This window comes from Callorhinus ursinus, unplaced genomic scaffold, assembly GCF_003265705.2.
Source record: "Callorhinus ursinus isolate GAN/ISIS: 27379988/994484 unplaced genomic scaffold, GSC_fseal_2.0 scaffold27, whole genome shotgun sequence".
In the NCBI taxonomy this organism is placed as follows: domain Eukaryota; kingdom Metazoa; phylum Chordata; class Mammalia; order Carnivora; family Otariidae; genus Callorhinus; species Callorhinus ursinus.
Genome location: NW_027397089.1, coordinates 4,424,050 through 4,440,094, shown reverse-complemented (window position 1 = coordinate 4,440,094; position 16,045 = coordinate 4,424,050). Strand labels below are relative to the sequence as shown.

Sequence of the window (16,045 nt, the reverse complement as noted above, 5' to 3'; positions counted from 1 at the left end):
AAAACTACAGGATTCTCAGTTTCTGCTTGAGAGAAGGAAAGAGATTAGAGGTGGCAATTCTACCTCTCCAAGACAGTAGGATTCTCTTGGGACAGTTTCATGATGGTACAAGGAAAGGCAACTGACGCTGAGGGCATCTTCAAGTTTATATCCCATGATTACCTCAGAACTCTTGTTAGCCATTCCCAAGGCTGGAGTAGATGTTCTTATGGATTCAAGATACCCTGAACTTCCCCTATTCAAGTACCTATTACATTAAATGGTTACCTTTTTATTTACCTGCATCTCCATTAGGTTTCAGCTCTGTGATGACAGGGACTATAACTCTGTTGTTTACCAATATGAATCACTAGTGCCCAGCATAGAGCCTGACAGATGACAGGACCTCAAATATTTGTTGAATCGATCAAGTATCAAATAAGAAAATGAGTTGTTTCTTACATCATAATCAGAAAACTACTGACAATAGCCTATTTCTCCTTATTTATGTAGAAACTATGAAATCAGGTTACATTTTCTTCTTCTTTCAGCTGAGGACTGATTTGTAAAGAAAGAAGACATGAAGTAAACCACTATCAATAAATCATATTGAATAATAAAATCTTCTGATCCCTTGTAGAATGATAAATCCCCACCAGGACAGAGCTCATGTCATGAAGACAGAGATACAGCTGGGAAGAAGAGAAAGGCTTCCAACTAGTTTGAAGGGAAAGAAAATGTTATACAATGCAAAACTGACTCTCAAGAGGTTTGACAAAAGAAACTTTAGTAAAAGTCCAAAAATTACTATGTTGGAAGGTAACTGGCAACCACCTTTGGGGTCTTGATTCATGAAGGCATGTTCCAAAGTACTTTAACACCTCACCTAAAGTGAAAGTAAATCCATGGTATAAATGAGAAAAAATAACCAATGAGGTTAACTGGTAACTACCTCTAGACAAGAGCGGAAGAACATGTAAATAGAAAGATACTATATCCTTGTATAAAGAACACGGTTTTTAGGAGCAAAAAATAGCTAGGGCCCTACACCCACTCTACCACTTACTGGCAATACGATTTTGAAGAAGATCCTTTTGTTCTGAGCATCAGATTTATCTATAAAATGGCACTATATATGCATCTATTTCCTAGATTGCTGTAAAAATCAAGTGACATTACATAAGTACCTGGCACACAGAAGGTGTTTAAAAAAAAAACCTAAAAAGGGGCGCCTGGATTGCTCAGTCGGTTAAGCGTCTGCCTTCGGCTCAGGTCATGATCCCAGAGTCCTGGGATCGAGCCCCACATCAGGCTCCTTGCTCAGCGGGGAGTCTGCCTCTCCCTCTCCTGCTCCCCCTGCTTGTGTTCCTGCTCTCGCTCTCTGTCAAATAAATAAATCTTTTTAAAAAATAAAATTAAAAAAAATAAAAAACCTAAAAAGAATTAAAAAAAAAACCATACTTTGAAAAAAATAAACACTTGAATAAAAAACTAAAATTATCAAATAACTTTGAGTAAAGAGAGTTAATAGAAAATTTTAAGTATTATAGGGGCGCCTGGGTGGCTCAGTCGTTAAGCATCTGCCTTCGGCTCATGATCCCAGCGTCCTGGGATCGAAGCCCGCATTGGGCTCCCTGCTCCACGGGAGGCCCGCTTCTCCCTCTCCCACTCCCCCTGCTTGTGTTCCCTCGCTCACTGTGTCTCTCTCTGTCAAATAAATAAAATCTTAAAAAAAAAAATTTTTAAGTATTATAGATGTGTACTTCCAAACATCCAACCAGAGTGAAGATATGAAATACTTTTTATAGTAAAGTGGGTCAAACTAAATAAATCTAACATGGGAGGGGTAATCACACGTGTAAGAAAAAACTTGAGGGGCGCCTGGGTGGTTCAGTTGGGATCCAGCCCCGCATCGGACTCCCTGCTCCGCAGGAGGCCTGCTTCTCCCTCTCCCACTCCCCCTGCTTGTGTTCCCTCTCTCTCTGGGTCTCTGTCAGATAAATAAATAAAATCTTTAAAAAAAAAAAAAAGAAATAATTTGATTTAAAAGTATATCTAAAATGGCCTACAAATATTTAAGTTACTATGGAATTCACAGAAACTACTAAAATTAAGGTATAAATGAGTAAACTTGAGTTAAAATATGCTATGGTTGGCAAAAAGATTATCTTGGACTTTTTTTTAAAAGTAAGCTCTATCCCCAACATGGGGCTTGAACTCATGACCCTGAGAGTTTGGGTCAGATGCTCGACCAACGGAGCCACCCAGGTGCCAGAATCTTAAACTTCCATTAACAGAATTATCCAGAAAACAGAAGGTAATGGCTCTATATTAGGCTATTTTAGATTTACACACTACCTTTTAAGAGTTAATTAAGTCAAACATCCAAAGAGAGCAACGATATTATAAGGATTAAGATGGTAGATGTCTTCAGTCCAGAAATGATTATGTTGGCCTTTTTTGTTAGGGGAGGTTTTTTTGAAGCCAGAGGAATGGAAACGAGAATTTTAGTTCACCATACAAGAAGAAAATATCCAGGAGCGCCTGGGTGGCTCAGTCAGTTAAGCATCTGACTTCAGCTCAGGTCATGATCTCGGGGCCCTGGGATCAAGCCCCACATCAGGCTCCACACTCTGTGGGGAGTCTGCTTATTTCTCTCCCTCTGCCCCTTGCCCTGCTCATGCTGTCTCTCTCAAATAAATATATAGGGGCGCCTGGGTGGCTCAGTCAGACGTCTGCCTTCGGCTGGGGTCATGATCCCAGCATCCTGGGTTTGAGCCCCGCCAGGGAGCCTGCTTCTCCCTCTCCCTGCCTGTCTGCCTACTTGTGATCCCTGTCAAATAAATAAAATCGTTTAAAGATAAATAAAATAAAATTTATTTTTAAAAAAATCAAATATATAAAATCTTAAAAAAAAAAAAAAGAATATCCAAAAAGTGAAAGACTATCTTAGGAAGTATGCTCCCCACCCCAGAAATGAATTTACAAAAAAATTTCCTTAATTGTTAAAACATGATCTTTATAGGCCTTTTAACACAACTGTAAAGCAGCAAAGAATACTTCATTAATGAATGCTTTAAGCTTCATATTAATTACTAACTAAATCTGTCAGAGATAAAAGTGTCAACTGCCAACAGAAAATCTAACAAGCTGTGAAACCAGATTTAACTCTAACAACAATCACAAATCTTCCTGGTAATAACTATCATGGTCTCAAGAAAAAGTTTACCAATTGTCTCCTAACATGTTAAATAAAGCTAAATTTACAAGCCTATGCTATAAAAATTTATAAACCTATATTCTAAAATCTCTCTCATAGGAGTGCCTGGGTGGCTCAGTCAGTTAAGCGTCCACCTCTTGACTTCGGCTCAGGTCTTGACCTCACAACCCTGATCTCCAGGTTGTGAGATCAAGCCCGTGTCAGACTCTGTGCTGGGCATGGAGCCTGCTTAAGATTCTCTCTCTTCCCCTGCCCCTCCCTCTCCCTCTCCCCATTTCTAAAAAATAAATTAAAAAAGGACTGCTTTAAAAAAAATAAAATCATCTTCATAAATGTACCCCCTTCTCAATGACTGCTGTAACTCCACAGTGAATACACATTTAGAGAACTAATACTTTATCACGGTACCTCATATTCAGATACCATTTGTGTTTTGAGACTCCAGAAATCTGAAAACACTAATTCTTCATTAGCTATTGTCAACCCCAATAAAGTATCAGCAGGAATTAGATGATGGTAACTGAACATCACTAATGGACACTAATATCTTTCTCAAGATCAATAAAGTGGTTTCAGAGAAAACAAACATACTCACATCTTGGCTCAGTCCAGAAAAGGTTTTCTGAAGTTCCTTGGCAAATTCTAAGTTATGCAGTACTTCTTCGTATTTCTCCACTGCTTCCTACCAAATAGGATAAGAAAACATCAATTCTGTTAACTTCTAAGTACAAATATTTCCGAATAAGTGTTCCTATAAAAATAACAGAGAAGACTTCAAACTTTATTAACTAGTCATTTACTATATATAGTCAAAAAAGTAGGAGGGCCGGGCTCCTGGGTGGTTCAGTCATTAAGCATCTGCCTTCCGCTCAGGTTGTGATCCCAGGGTCCTGGGATCGAGCCCCGCATCGGGCTCCCTGCTCTGCAGGAAGCCTGCTTCTCCCTCTCCCACTCCCCCTGCTTGTGTTCCCTCTCTCGCTCTGTCGAATAAACAAATAAAATCTTTAAAAAAAAAAAAAGGAGGGAGATAGAGCATTTAATACAAGTTATATAAAGTTAAATTTAAAAAATTCAGTATTTAGGAGCACCTAGGTGGCTCAGTCAGTTTAAGCGTCTGACTCTTGGTTTCAGCTCAGGCCATGACCTCAGGGTTGTCAAGATTGAGCCCCTGCTTGAGATTCTCACTCTCCCTCTGCCTCTCGCCCCTCTAAAAAAAAAATCTAAAAATTAAAAAATATAAAAATTCATTTGTATACTAGAAATCTGAGCCATAACAGTTGAGTTCCTGTCTATAAAGTGTAAGCTCACAGAGACCTATTGTTTTTAAGAGCAATAAGCCAACAGAATTCCTGTCAATATTCATTCACTACTCAAATATAGTACACAAGAAGCATAGTGAGGATCACACAGATGAATAAGCAACTTCAAGAAATCTCTGGTGCCTGGGTGGCTCAGTCAGCTGAGCATCCAACTCTCAGTTTTGGCTCAGGTCATAATCTCATGGATCATGGGATTAAGCCCCATGTTGGGCTCCATGCTCAGCAGGGAATCTGCTTAGCTTACTGATTCTCTCCCTCTACCCCTCCCCACATGCAGGCACTCTCTCTCTCTCAAATAGTCTTTCAAGAAAAAAAATTCTTATGGTAGAAAAGATTTGTCAATAATTACCTTAACAGGCAAAATTAAGTATTACAAAGAAATATTGTAAATATGGGGCACCTGAGTGGCTAAGTCATTAAGCGCCTGCCTTCAGGCACAGGTCATGGTCCCAGAGTCCTGGGACAGAGCCCCGCACTGGGATCCCTGCTCAGCGGGAGGCCTGCTTTCTCCCTCTCCCACTCCCCCTGCTTGTGTTCCCTCTCTGTGTCTCTGTCAAATAAATAAATAAAATCTTAAAAAAAAAAAGAAAAGATACTGTAAATTTGAGTTTTAGTATTTCATAGATGAACAACAACAACAAAAAGATTTCACCGGTTAACAAAGCTGATAATTAGAAAAAGTGTAGGGACACCTGGGTGGCTCAGTCGGTTAAGCGTCTGCCTTCAGCTCAGGTCATGATCCCAGGGTCCTGGGATCGAGTCCCTGCTTCTCCCTCTCCCTCTGCCTGCTCCCCCTGCTGTGCTCTCTCGCTCTGGCAAATAAATAAAATCTTAAAAAAGGGGGGGGGGCACCTGGGTGGCTCAGTCGTTAAGCATCTGCCTTCAGCTCGGGTCATGATCCCAGGGTCCTGGGATCGAGCCCCACATCCAGCTCCTGGCTCAGCGGGGAGCCCACTTCTCCCTCTGCCACTCCCCCTGCTCGTGCTCTCTTATCTCTGTGTCTCGATCATTCGAGATAAATAAAATAAATAAAATGAATAAAATAAAATCTTTAAAAAAAGAAAAAGTGTAGATTTTTTAATGGGACTTTAATTCTATATGGAAGAATAATATGAAACAGAAGATGGGAAAATTGTCTAACCACATATATTTTAAAGTCATCATAATTAAAAAAAATAAAGTCTTCATAATTAAAGTAATACAGTATTCCACTTCTAGCTATCTACCCAAAAGTAATGAAAACATATGTCCACATAGACATACATGCAAATTTCTATAGCAGCATATTCATTATAGCCCCAAATAAAAACAATCCAAACATCCAGCAACTGATAAATGAATAAACATAATGTGGTATAACCATTCAAAGGAATGCTCGTCAGCAATAAAAGGAAATGAATTACTGATACATGCTGTACCAAGGGTGAACCTCAAAAACATAATGCTAGGTCAAAGAAGCCATATGGGAAAGACTATCTTATATGAAATATCCTAAAAGACAAACTTATAGAGCTAGAAAGCAAATGAGAACACAAAAAGGAACTTGAAGGGGTCACAAAAATGTTTGAAAACTGGATTGTCCTGGAAATTGCTTAACTCTACAAATTTTTACTATAAATCACTGACATACACTTAAAATGGGTTAATTTTATGTACATGATACTTCAAAAAGCTGTTTTAAAAATGGTCTGGTAATACTAAATCTTTTTTTAAGATTTTATTTCTTTGGGGTGCCTGGGTGGCTCAGTCGGTTAAGCATCTGCCTTCAGCTCAGGTCATGATCCCAGGGTCCTGGGACTGGGCCCCACATGGGGATCCCTGCTCAGCGGGAAGCTTGCTTCTCCTTTTCCCACTGCCCCCTGCTTGTGTTCCCTCTCTCGCTGTCTGTCAAATAAAAAATCTTAAAAAAAAAAAAGATTTTATTTATTGACAGAGAAAGAGAGAGCATGAGCAAGGGGTAGGAGCAAGGGGAAAGGGAGAAGCAGACTCCCTGCTGAGCAGAGAGCCCCATGCAGGGCTTGATCCCAGAATCCTGGGATCATGACCTGAGCCAAAGGCAGACGCTTACCCGACTGAGCCACCCAGGCGCCCGGTAATACTAAATCTTTACAAAGATATAGAATAATAGGAACTCCTATGATACTACCAGTATTAGCATGAATTAGTAAAATAATTTTGCAAGAGTATGGCATTTTTACCTATGAAGTTAACTATGGGCATACCCTGCAGCCCATGATAGGTATATACCCTGAAAAAATCTTGCCCTGTGTCAATAACATGTGTAAGATTGCTCAAAGTAGGTCATCTACTTATAAACTACTACTGAGTAAGGCAAATAAAATATAATTACTTTCATTAACATAAAAATCTTAAACTTAATGAATGCAAAAGCCAAACTGCAGAACATGTAGTAAGATAACATTTATCAAAAGGTACAAGAGAGCAACTCTAACAGATTCCAGGGCAACAAACAAGTGCTATTAAAATAAAGCAAGGTAATGGTTGTGGAAGTTTAGAGTCAGGCTATAGGAAAGAGAAAGTACCGTAAGGAGCTTCGGTGGTGCTGGTAATGTACTACTGGAGTTGCATGGTGGATTCTGATGCTTGCTTTATTGTGGAATATAACCTACATGTAGCATTTTGTTGGGATCATGTTTCACAATAAAAAAGGTAAAGAGGCTTGGGGCGCCTGGGTGGCTCAGTCGTTAAGCGTCTGCCTTCAGCTCAGGTCATGATCCCAGGGTCCTGGGATCAAGCCCTGCATCGGGGAGCCTGCTTCTCCCTCTCCCACTCCCCCTGCTTGTGTTCCCTCTCTCGCTGTCTCTGTCAAATAAACACAATCTTAAAAAAAAAAAAAAAAGGTAAAGAGGCTTTCTGACTATAGAACCAAGAATGCAGACGATACAATCATAGTACACAGCCCTCAGAGGTACGTAAAACCAGAAGGGAATAACCCCCCTCCCTATTTACCCCCAAATGGTATTAACTTTGATTCAAGAAAAGCAGCATCAAATGGGAACTACTACCTCAACCTCCCATTATCCAATGTGGATCCAGCCTTTCTTCCTCCCTTTGTTTAGAGGAGATATCCTTCTTCTACCTGTGCCCTGGATCCTTTTCAATTATGCTTTCAAGAGAAATCTTAACTCTGTGATTCCCGTTTAAAAATCTTGAGTTTCTCCTTCTCTGTCAATGCTTAAACCATCAAGCCCTGCATGGGGCTCTCTGCTCAGCAGGGAGTCTGCTTCTCCCTTTCCCCTTGCTCCTACCCCTTGCTCATGCTCTCTCATGTTCAGGTCCCCCCCCAACCCCACCTAAATTAGAAATTTGGCAACCACCTCCTTCGGGTCTCAGAAAAATTTCAAAAATGTCTACACAGTCCCCATTTCCTCTTCAGCCTTTATCAACCTGGATTCTGTTTCCACCATTCCACCGTAACTATCCTGGCTGAAAATCAGCAATGTCAATACCACCTTTCAAACCCATGGATCTTTTACAGCTCTCCTTTTGGTTTACTTGTCAGAAGACTTCAAGATGAAGGCATCCTCTGGCTCTACAAATATCTTTGTTTTTAATAACACGAAACTTCCATTCTTCTCCCATTTCTCCAGCTGTTTATTTACCCGTAAAATTTTTCCATTAACCTCTCACCTCAGTTAACATTTATGAAATAAATAAAACCTGTATCAGAGAGATGTGGGCAATTCAAATTACTTCATATTTATAAATCACTCAAAATGATGCCTGACCCTAAGTTCACCGTATTTTGTCTTTATTATTCAAACATCAAATATCAAAAGCTCAACCATCAAATATCAAAAGTCCTAGGCTTTTCTCCTTTCTATATTCTCACCCAAGACAGTCTCATCTTTTCTCATGGTTTCAATTAGCAGCCGTCCAGAGATGAGGTATCTGTAGACTAAACTTCTCTGTGCTCCATCTTAAAATACTTACCACATATCACCCCTTATGTTTCACAAGCACATTAAAATGGTCCAAAATTGAGCTCTTTATCTTATCCTCCCAAAACCTTATTCTCCCCCAGTGTTTCCAGGCCCAATAAATAGTTTTGCCATCCATCCAAGTGTTCAAGCCAGAAACCTGGAAACCATCCTTGGCTCTTCCCTCTACTCCTACACCCTGTCAACAAGCTATGTTAATTCTACCTCTCAAATCCAGCTACTTTACTCAAACCCCGCTGCTGCTACCTTGGTACCAGCAAGGTACCTATAACCTCTGACCTAGACTATAGCCAACACTTATCTTGTCTCCTTACATCAACACTTAACATCTCCAAACCATTACTCACCCTACAAAGTGATTTTCTTTAATTATAAATCTATAGTCATGCTCTGCTTAAAACCTATCTGTATCATTTCTGATAACCTTAAGAAAAAGCGCAAAGTCTTTAAATGGCAAAGAAAGATGTATATGTGGCTTTCCCCCTCTAACTACATTACTCTATCCATACTGGCTTTCTTTCCAGTTTCCTAAGGGCTCTTTGTAAAAACATTCTTTTCCTACTCAGGCCCTTAACACAGTCTAGCACCTGCCTAGCCTAGCCTGCTCTTCTTCCTCCTTTCCCATTTTAACTTGCTAAGTCCTATTCATTTTTTTATGTCTTAACTAAAGCACTTCTTTCTCAAGGAAGCTGTCCTCAATTCTCCAAACTAGGTTAGATTCCTCATTATAATCCATCATCACTCTGTACTTCTCCGTAACATCCATCCCATTTGTATTTACTTATTTCCCACCTCTCTTTTCCATCACACTGTATCCACGAGGACAAGCATCACATTTGCCCCTTAGGTTATAACCCTTACACTAAGCACCGAACCTCCCAGCGTAAATAATACATTAATGTATTATTGTTGAAATAATAAAACGCAGTTCAGAACATGATTATAGCCTCAAATATGCTAAAGATTCTGACCAGAATTTTAACAATTTTAAACAGAATTATATACTGAGATTTCTGTTTCAAAAAAAAGAACACTAGCGGGAGTAGGACTGGAGAACTGAAGCAAGGCGTCAAGACAAGGACATTAATTAGGAAAAGCCTATGTAACATTTAGGTGGTGTGCCTTGACTAGGCCAACTGCTGTGGGACTACAAAGCACAAAAGATACTGTATTATTTAATGAGTTTGGCATTACGCATTAAATATAACATAGGCTCAGAGTTCAGCAACTAGAGATGGGTACCAAATCCTGATTCTTTAAAAATAAAAACTTCAATGAAACTGAAAGTGCCCCTTGCCACTTGCTCAAGCACTCACTTGCATCTCACTTCTCCATTTCAAATCCAGAGCTGAACCAAAAGAGATACTGAAGTTCTAAGTGGGACTCTAAAAAACCTCATTAAGACAATCTTCTCAATGAGGTACCTGGGTGGCTCAGTCAGTTAAGTGGCTGCCTTCAGCTCATGATCCCATGGTCCTGGGACTGAATCCCACATGGGGCTCCTTGCTCAGGAGGGAGTCGGCTTCTGCTCCTCCCCACCCCACTCATGCGCACATGCGCACTGTCTTACATAAAATCTTAAAAAGACAAACTTCTCACGGGGCGCCTGGGTGGCTCAGTCATTAAGCGTCTGCCTTGTGCTCAGGTCATGCATGATTCCAGGGTCCTGGGATCGAGCCCCGCATCGGTCTCCCGGCTCAGCAGGGAGCCTGCTTCTCCCCCTCCCACTCCCCCTGCTTGTGTTCCCTCTCTTGCTGTCTCTATCAAATAAATAAATAAAATCTTTAAAAAAAAAAAAAAAAAAAGAAATTTCTCACTGTTTCAAAGGAAAAATCTAGGTTTATGCTAAAAATCTTAATGAAATCTTTCTAGTCTTTAGCTTAGTCTTTTTTTTAAATTTTATTTATTTATTTGAGAGAGAGAGAGAGACAGAGCATGAGAGGGAGGAGGGTTAGAGGGAGAGGCAGACTCCCTGCTGAGCAGGGAGCCCAATGTGGGACTCGATCCCGGGACTCCAGGATCATGACCTGAGCCGAAGGCAGTTGCTTAACCAACTGAGTCACCCAGGCGCCCCTTTAGCTTAGTCTTGACAGGTTACTTCAAAGTTACTAAAAAGAGGTTATAATAGCCATGCCGATCACAGAAAGCTTTATTTACAATATTAAAAACATATATTGGGTTAAAGAAGAAATACAAACTGAAATTACAAAATTTCTAGCCTACAATATTGAAAATACAGTATCCAATTTATAGCTAAAGCAGCGCTTGAAAGAAAATTCACATCCTTAAATGCATACCAATGAGGGAAAAAGGAAACAAACGAACTAAGCCCTCAATTCAAAGTTAGAAAATGAAGCAAATAAACCAAAGGAAAGCAGAAAGATAAAAGCAGTAGAAGAGAAAAACTAAAATAAACCAAGAAGCTAGCTTAAAAAAAAAAACCTAAAAGTGAAAAACCAGAACCACATAAAATTAGAAATAAAGTAACAAACTTACCAAAACTTACTTTGCTTCAATCTATGAAAATAAATTTTTAACTGGATGAAATAAGCGATTTTCAAAGTTTTGTTTTTTTTTTTAAAGATTTTATTTATTTGACAGAGAGCGAGCCAGCGAGAGCAGGAACACAAGCAGGGGAGTGGGAGAGAGAGAAGCAGGCTTCCCGCTGAGCAGGGAGCCTGATTCAGGGCTCAATCCCAGGGTCCCCCCGCATCGGGCTCCCTGCTCAGTGGGGAGCCTGCTTCTCCCTCTACTGTGTTCCCTCTCTTGCTGTCTCGCTCTGTCAAATAATAAAATCTTAAAGTAAAAAAAAATAGTTTAAAAATAAAAAAAAAGGGACAAGAATAAAGGCCCCAAATGTATCTATAGCTAAGCTAAACTGTATAGAAAATGGAGTAAGAGAAGGCAGGGAAAAGAGTATTTGCTTGCTTATAGAAACCTAAAGATATTCTGGACAGATACCTAAGAACCTACTAGCAATCATTCCAGTAGTTCCCCCTTATCCACGGGGGATGTGTTCCAAGACTCCAGGAAATGCCTGAAACCAGATAGTATTGAACCATATATATACTGTTTAACACATCCCTATGATGAAGTTTAATTTATCAATTAGGCACAGTAAAAAGATTGACAATAAAATGGAACAATTATAACCATATACCATAACGAAGGTTTTATGAATGTGGTCTTGCAAAATATCTCACTGTACCGCAGTCACCCTTCTTATGATGATGTGAGCTGATGAAATGCCTGCATGATGAGATGAAGTGAGTTGAAGGTCACAGGCACTCTGACAGTGTTAGGCTACTATTGACCCTTTTTTTTTTTTTTTAAGATTTGACAGAGAGAAAGAAACAGAGCACAAGCACAGGGAACGGTAGAGGATCTTCTGCTTCCAGACCTAGGCTGACCACAGGTTAATTGAAACCAGGGAAAGCAAACCCACAGATGGAGGGGACTACCGTACTTTAAGATAAGTGAACAGAGGAAGGACAGGGTGAAAAGCAAAACTTTTTTTTTTTTTTTTTTAAGACAGGGCTAGGTGGGGAGAGAGAGATAGGGGGCTATGTGATCAGGTTTACAGAAATCCCCAAAAATGTAGAGGTGTGGGGAAACCAGAGATAAGGGGACAAATCGGACCACCCAGCCCTAGGAATGTGGGGTGGGTCGTGTGGGACGGGTGTCTTTGTGATAATTACCTGTGATCAACAAAGAATAACCACCCCCTGAAAAGAAGGTAAGCCATTCAAGGTGTTATCAATAGAGATGTTAAGAGGATTTAAGTTGGGGCACCTGGGTGGCTCAGTCGTTTAGCGTCTGCCTTCGGCTCAGGTCAGGATCCCAGGGTCCTGGGATCAAGTCCCACATCGGGCTCCCTGCCCAATGGGAAGCCTGCTTCTCCCTCTCCCACTCCCCCTGCTTGTGTTCCATCTCTCGCTGTCTCTCTCTCTCTAATAAATAAAATCTTTAAAAAAAAAAAAAAGATTTAAGTTCCCTAAGTTCCCCGGTTAGCTTTCTAGAAAAGACCACCCTAAAGGCCCAAGTTGGCAACTCTGTCAGGACCCCTCCCACTCTGAGAGCTTTCTGTATCTTCACTTAATAAACTTCTATCGCTTTACTCACAAGAAAGAGCTTTTTAATTAAATACTACACTACTGATGATGGTTCTGAGGGGTCAGATTATAGATTTTTTTTCTTCCCATTTATCTGCATTTTCTAAATTTCTACCTCAACTATACATTGCTTGTATGAGATTATTAGTTCTCAAAAGTACCACAAACTATATGCTTAATTGTATCTAAAAACATGTAACATTCAATCATTTTATATTTAGTAAATCTATACGTAATAAATATTTTACATGTCTACTATATGCTCTGAACTATTTTACATGTCTACTATATGCTCTGAACTATCCTAAGTACTAGGAAAACAGCAATAGACAGAATCTCCACTTTAATGGAACTGACATTTTAAGAGAGACAGTAACAAAATAAACTTTACAGTTGGTCAGAGAAGCAAGGCTGGGCACCTGGGTGGCTCAGTCGGTTAAGCATCTGACTCTTTGATTTTGAGTCAGGTCATAATCTCAGGGTCATGGGATGGAGCCCTGAGTAGGCTCCGAACTCAAGTGCATACAGAGCCAGCTTGACGAGTCTCTCTCCCTTTCTCTCTGCCCCCCCCCCCACTCAAGAGCTCATTCTCTCTCTCAAATAAATGAAATCTTTAAAAAAAAAAAAAAAGAAATTAAAGCAAGGCAAAGAGCTAAGGAGTTTGAATGGGGGAATGGTGGTACAGCGTTGTCAGGACAAGCCTTACTGAGATGACCTTCAAAATAAAAAGCTGAAGGAGGTTGAAAACTGAGCCATTTAGACACCCGGGGAAAAAGCATCCCAGGCACTAGGAACAGCATGTGCGAAGCCGAAGTGTGCCTGGATTGTGTGAGGAACAGCAAGGCCAGTGTAGCTGGAACGAAGTTAGCAAGGGATGGAAACGCAGGAAATGCAATAAAGATGTGCAAGGAAAATAGGGAGCATCTTTTATAGGACTTTGTCAGCCACAGTAAGGACATTTTGCCACCATGATGGGAACCAAGGGAGACTTAGAAGAATGTCCAACTGACTTGCATCTGAACAGGATTACTGAAGTTACCATGTCGAGAACAGGCTTGGAGAAAAGAGCAGAAGTAGAAAAACCTGTGAGGAAGCTATTACAGTAATGTAGATGAAAGATGATGCAGCTCGGACCAGGATGGCAGAAGCGGAATTTGAGAAAGGGACAATTTCCAGATTTACCTTGAAGGTAAAACTGACCTTGCCAATGGCTAGATGTGTGGTATCAGAAGAAAGATGAGAAATTCTCCAAGGTTTTTGGCCAACTCCATCCTTCTAATTCCTAATTCTAATAATTAACCGACATTACCAAGATTAGAGGAGGAACAGGTTTTGGGGGGCAGGGTGAAGTCAGAAGATGTCAAATGGGCAATTGAACATAGGAACCTAAGGTTTTGAGGACTTATCTATTGGCAATGTAAATTTGGCAGTTGTCAGCATTTAACTCAAGAATTCAAAGTGAATACTATAGGGACGCCTGGATGGCTCAGTCAGTTGAACGTCTGCCTTCAGCTCAGGTCATGATCCCACAATCCCGGGATCGAGTCCCACATCAGGCTCCCTGCTCAGTGGAGAGTCTGCTTCTCCCTCTGCCTGCCACTCCCACTGCTTGTGCGCGCCCACTCCCTCTCTCTCTCTGACAAATAAAAATATTTAAAAAAAAAAACAAAGTGAATACTGTAGAAATAGAATTATGAAGACAGTAATGAATGACTGAGATTAGAGTCTGCCTGGCTGGAAGTCAAAAATACAGCTTGTCCTAGACATTTATTTCTTAGAGAGCTACCATGAGAACCACCAACTTCCCCACCCCAACTCCCTATTTCCCAAAAATCACATACTATAACAGAACACTTTCTTCAAGGGTATTTACACAAAGAAGAGTATTATCACCTTAAAAATTACTGAACATACCCATGACTACTTGAAAACAAAGCTATGTTGAAATGCTGGATGTCCAGCTAAGTCCTCTCACCAGCTATGTGAGCACATCATTCTCAGAGCTCACACAATTCAAATCTGTGCCTCAGCAAAATTATAATTTCCTACATCACAAAAATTCTAGGTCAGTGAAGAGGAGTCAATATGGCAAGGGAAAAGACCTTGAATGCCAGTATCTGTGATACACAACGAAAAATCTTAGTTAAAAAAGATGAAGACAACAGATCTACAGACTAGACCAAATAACTTAATTTTGTCCCTTCCTAGCCAAGATATGTGATCAGGCAAACATCAATAAAGCACTTTTTTTATTTCCATATTGCAAAAACTCTTTCACCACATTAGATAAAACTTACAGTTACCAAGTATACCACAGACAGTATTTTTAAAAGTTGCAAATACTCTTTTATTGTAAGGTTTAAAAAAGAAAAAGGCCAGATAAACATGCCTCCTGAGAGGTGACATGGCAATCTAGGAAAGAATGGTAGGGAGAAAACACAAAAGGGATTAAGGGAAAGCAAAAGGAGAAAACCTAGGCAAGCTAGAATAAATACTTTAACATTTTAGAGCAGAAAGACGACCAGTTTAGAATAAATCAGTGAACAGTGGAAAGCTAGTCTTCCCTCCAACTTCTTCAGTCCACCCTAGCGAAAGTTTAATTTAAATCCATGTTAACTCTTAGTGATGGTCTACATTTTCACTCAAATATAACAACCCACACCCCATCCATACCATCAGCTAGAGCAAAAGAAATCTGTAAGATCTCATAGGTGAAGACGACAGTCTTTTGAAAAATCCAGTGGATTTTCTTCATTGGTCTTATCAAATCTTTGGTCTCATCAAACCCATCTAGAGTTTTATTAAGAAAAAAAAAAAAAAACAGCAAGTGTGACCAAAGGATCATAAACCACTTACCAACTGGTCTGGATTAAGTTGCTCCCCATTTTTCAGGCGATCCTTGTAGTCTTCCAGTTTGAGCTACAAAAGAGAAACTTGTATCTACTATAGCCTGATATAAAATTCTGAAGAAATAAACTAAGTAACAGAGTGCTTCTTATGAAAACAAAGTTCCTGAAGTAAGCTGTTTATCTGTAAGAATACCAGTTTACTATAAGGCAAGCAGCAACTGTAGGTTAAGGTTCAGTCAGGGAAAAAAATACTACAATCAACATTAGTCTGGAATTAGAACTAAATTAAGCAGTAATAGAACTCTTTTCTCTTCATGGCCTCTATTTATTATTAGACTACTTGAAACATAGGCACTTAAATAGTCAATCATATGCACTTAACCCAGTGGTGCTCAACCAGGGTCAATTTTGACCCGCAGGGATCTATGGCAATATCTAGAGATTATTTTTGGTTGTCCCTACTTGGGAGGATGGGAAGGAGGAGAAGAGTGCTACTGGCATCTTGTGGGTAGAAGCCAGGGATGCTGCTAAGCATCCAACAATCCAGAGGATAGCCCCTCCCCCAACCAACAAAGAATTATCTGGCACAAAACGTCAGTAGCAT

The 16,045-nt window shown here is 40.0% G+C and overlaps 1 protein-coding gene across 22 annotated transcripts in view; it reads right to left on the bottom strand.

Moving 5' to 3' along the window:
* Positions 1-16,045, bottom strand: part of CAPRIN2 (caprin family member 2) — a 47,114-nt gene that overhangs the window by 28,035 nt on the left and 3,034 nt on the right. For 21 of the 22 annotated variants that reach the window (XM_073877749.1, XM_073877750.1, XM_073877751.1 and 18 more), the window contains 2 exons: positions 15,449-15,511; positions 3,795-3,881 (listed from right to left, as the gene is read on the bottom strand). In XM_073877749.1, the coding sequence (XP_073733850.1) occupies positions 3,795-3,881; positions 15,449-15,511 (150 nt within the window). Of the gene's footprint in view, positions 1-3,794; positions 3,882-15,448; positions 15,512-16,045 lie in introns of those variants that run through there. The other variant, XM_073877755.1, reaches the window with a different exon arrangement.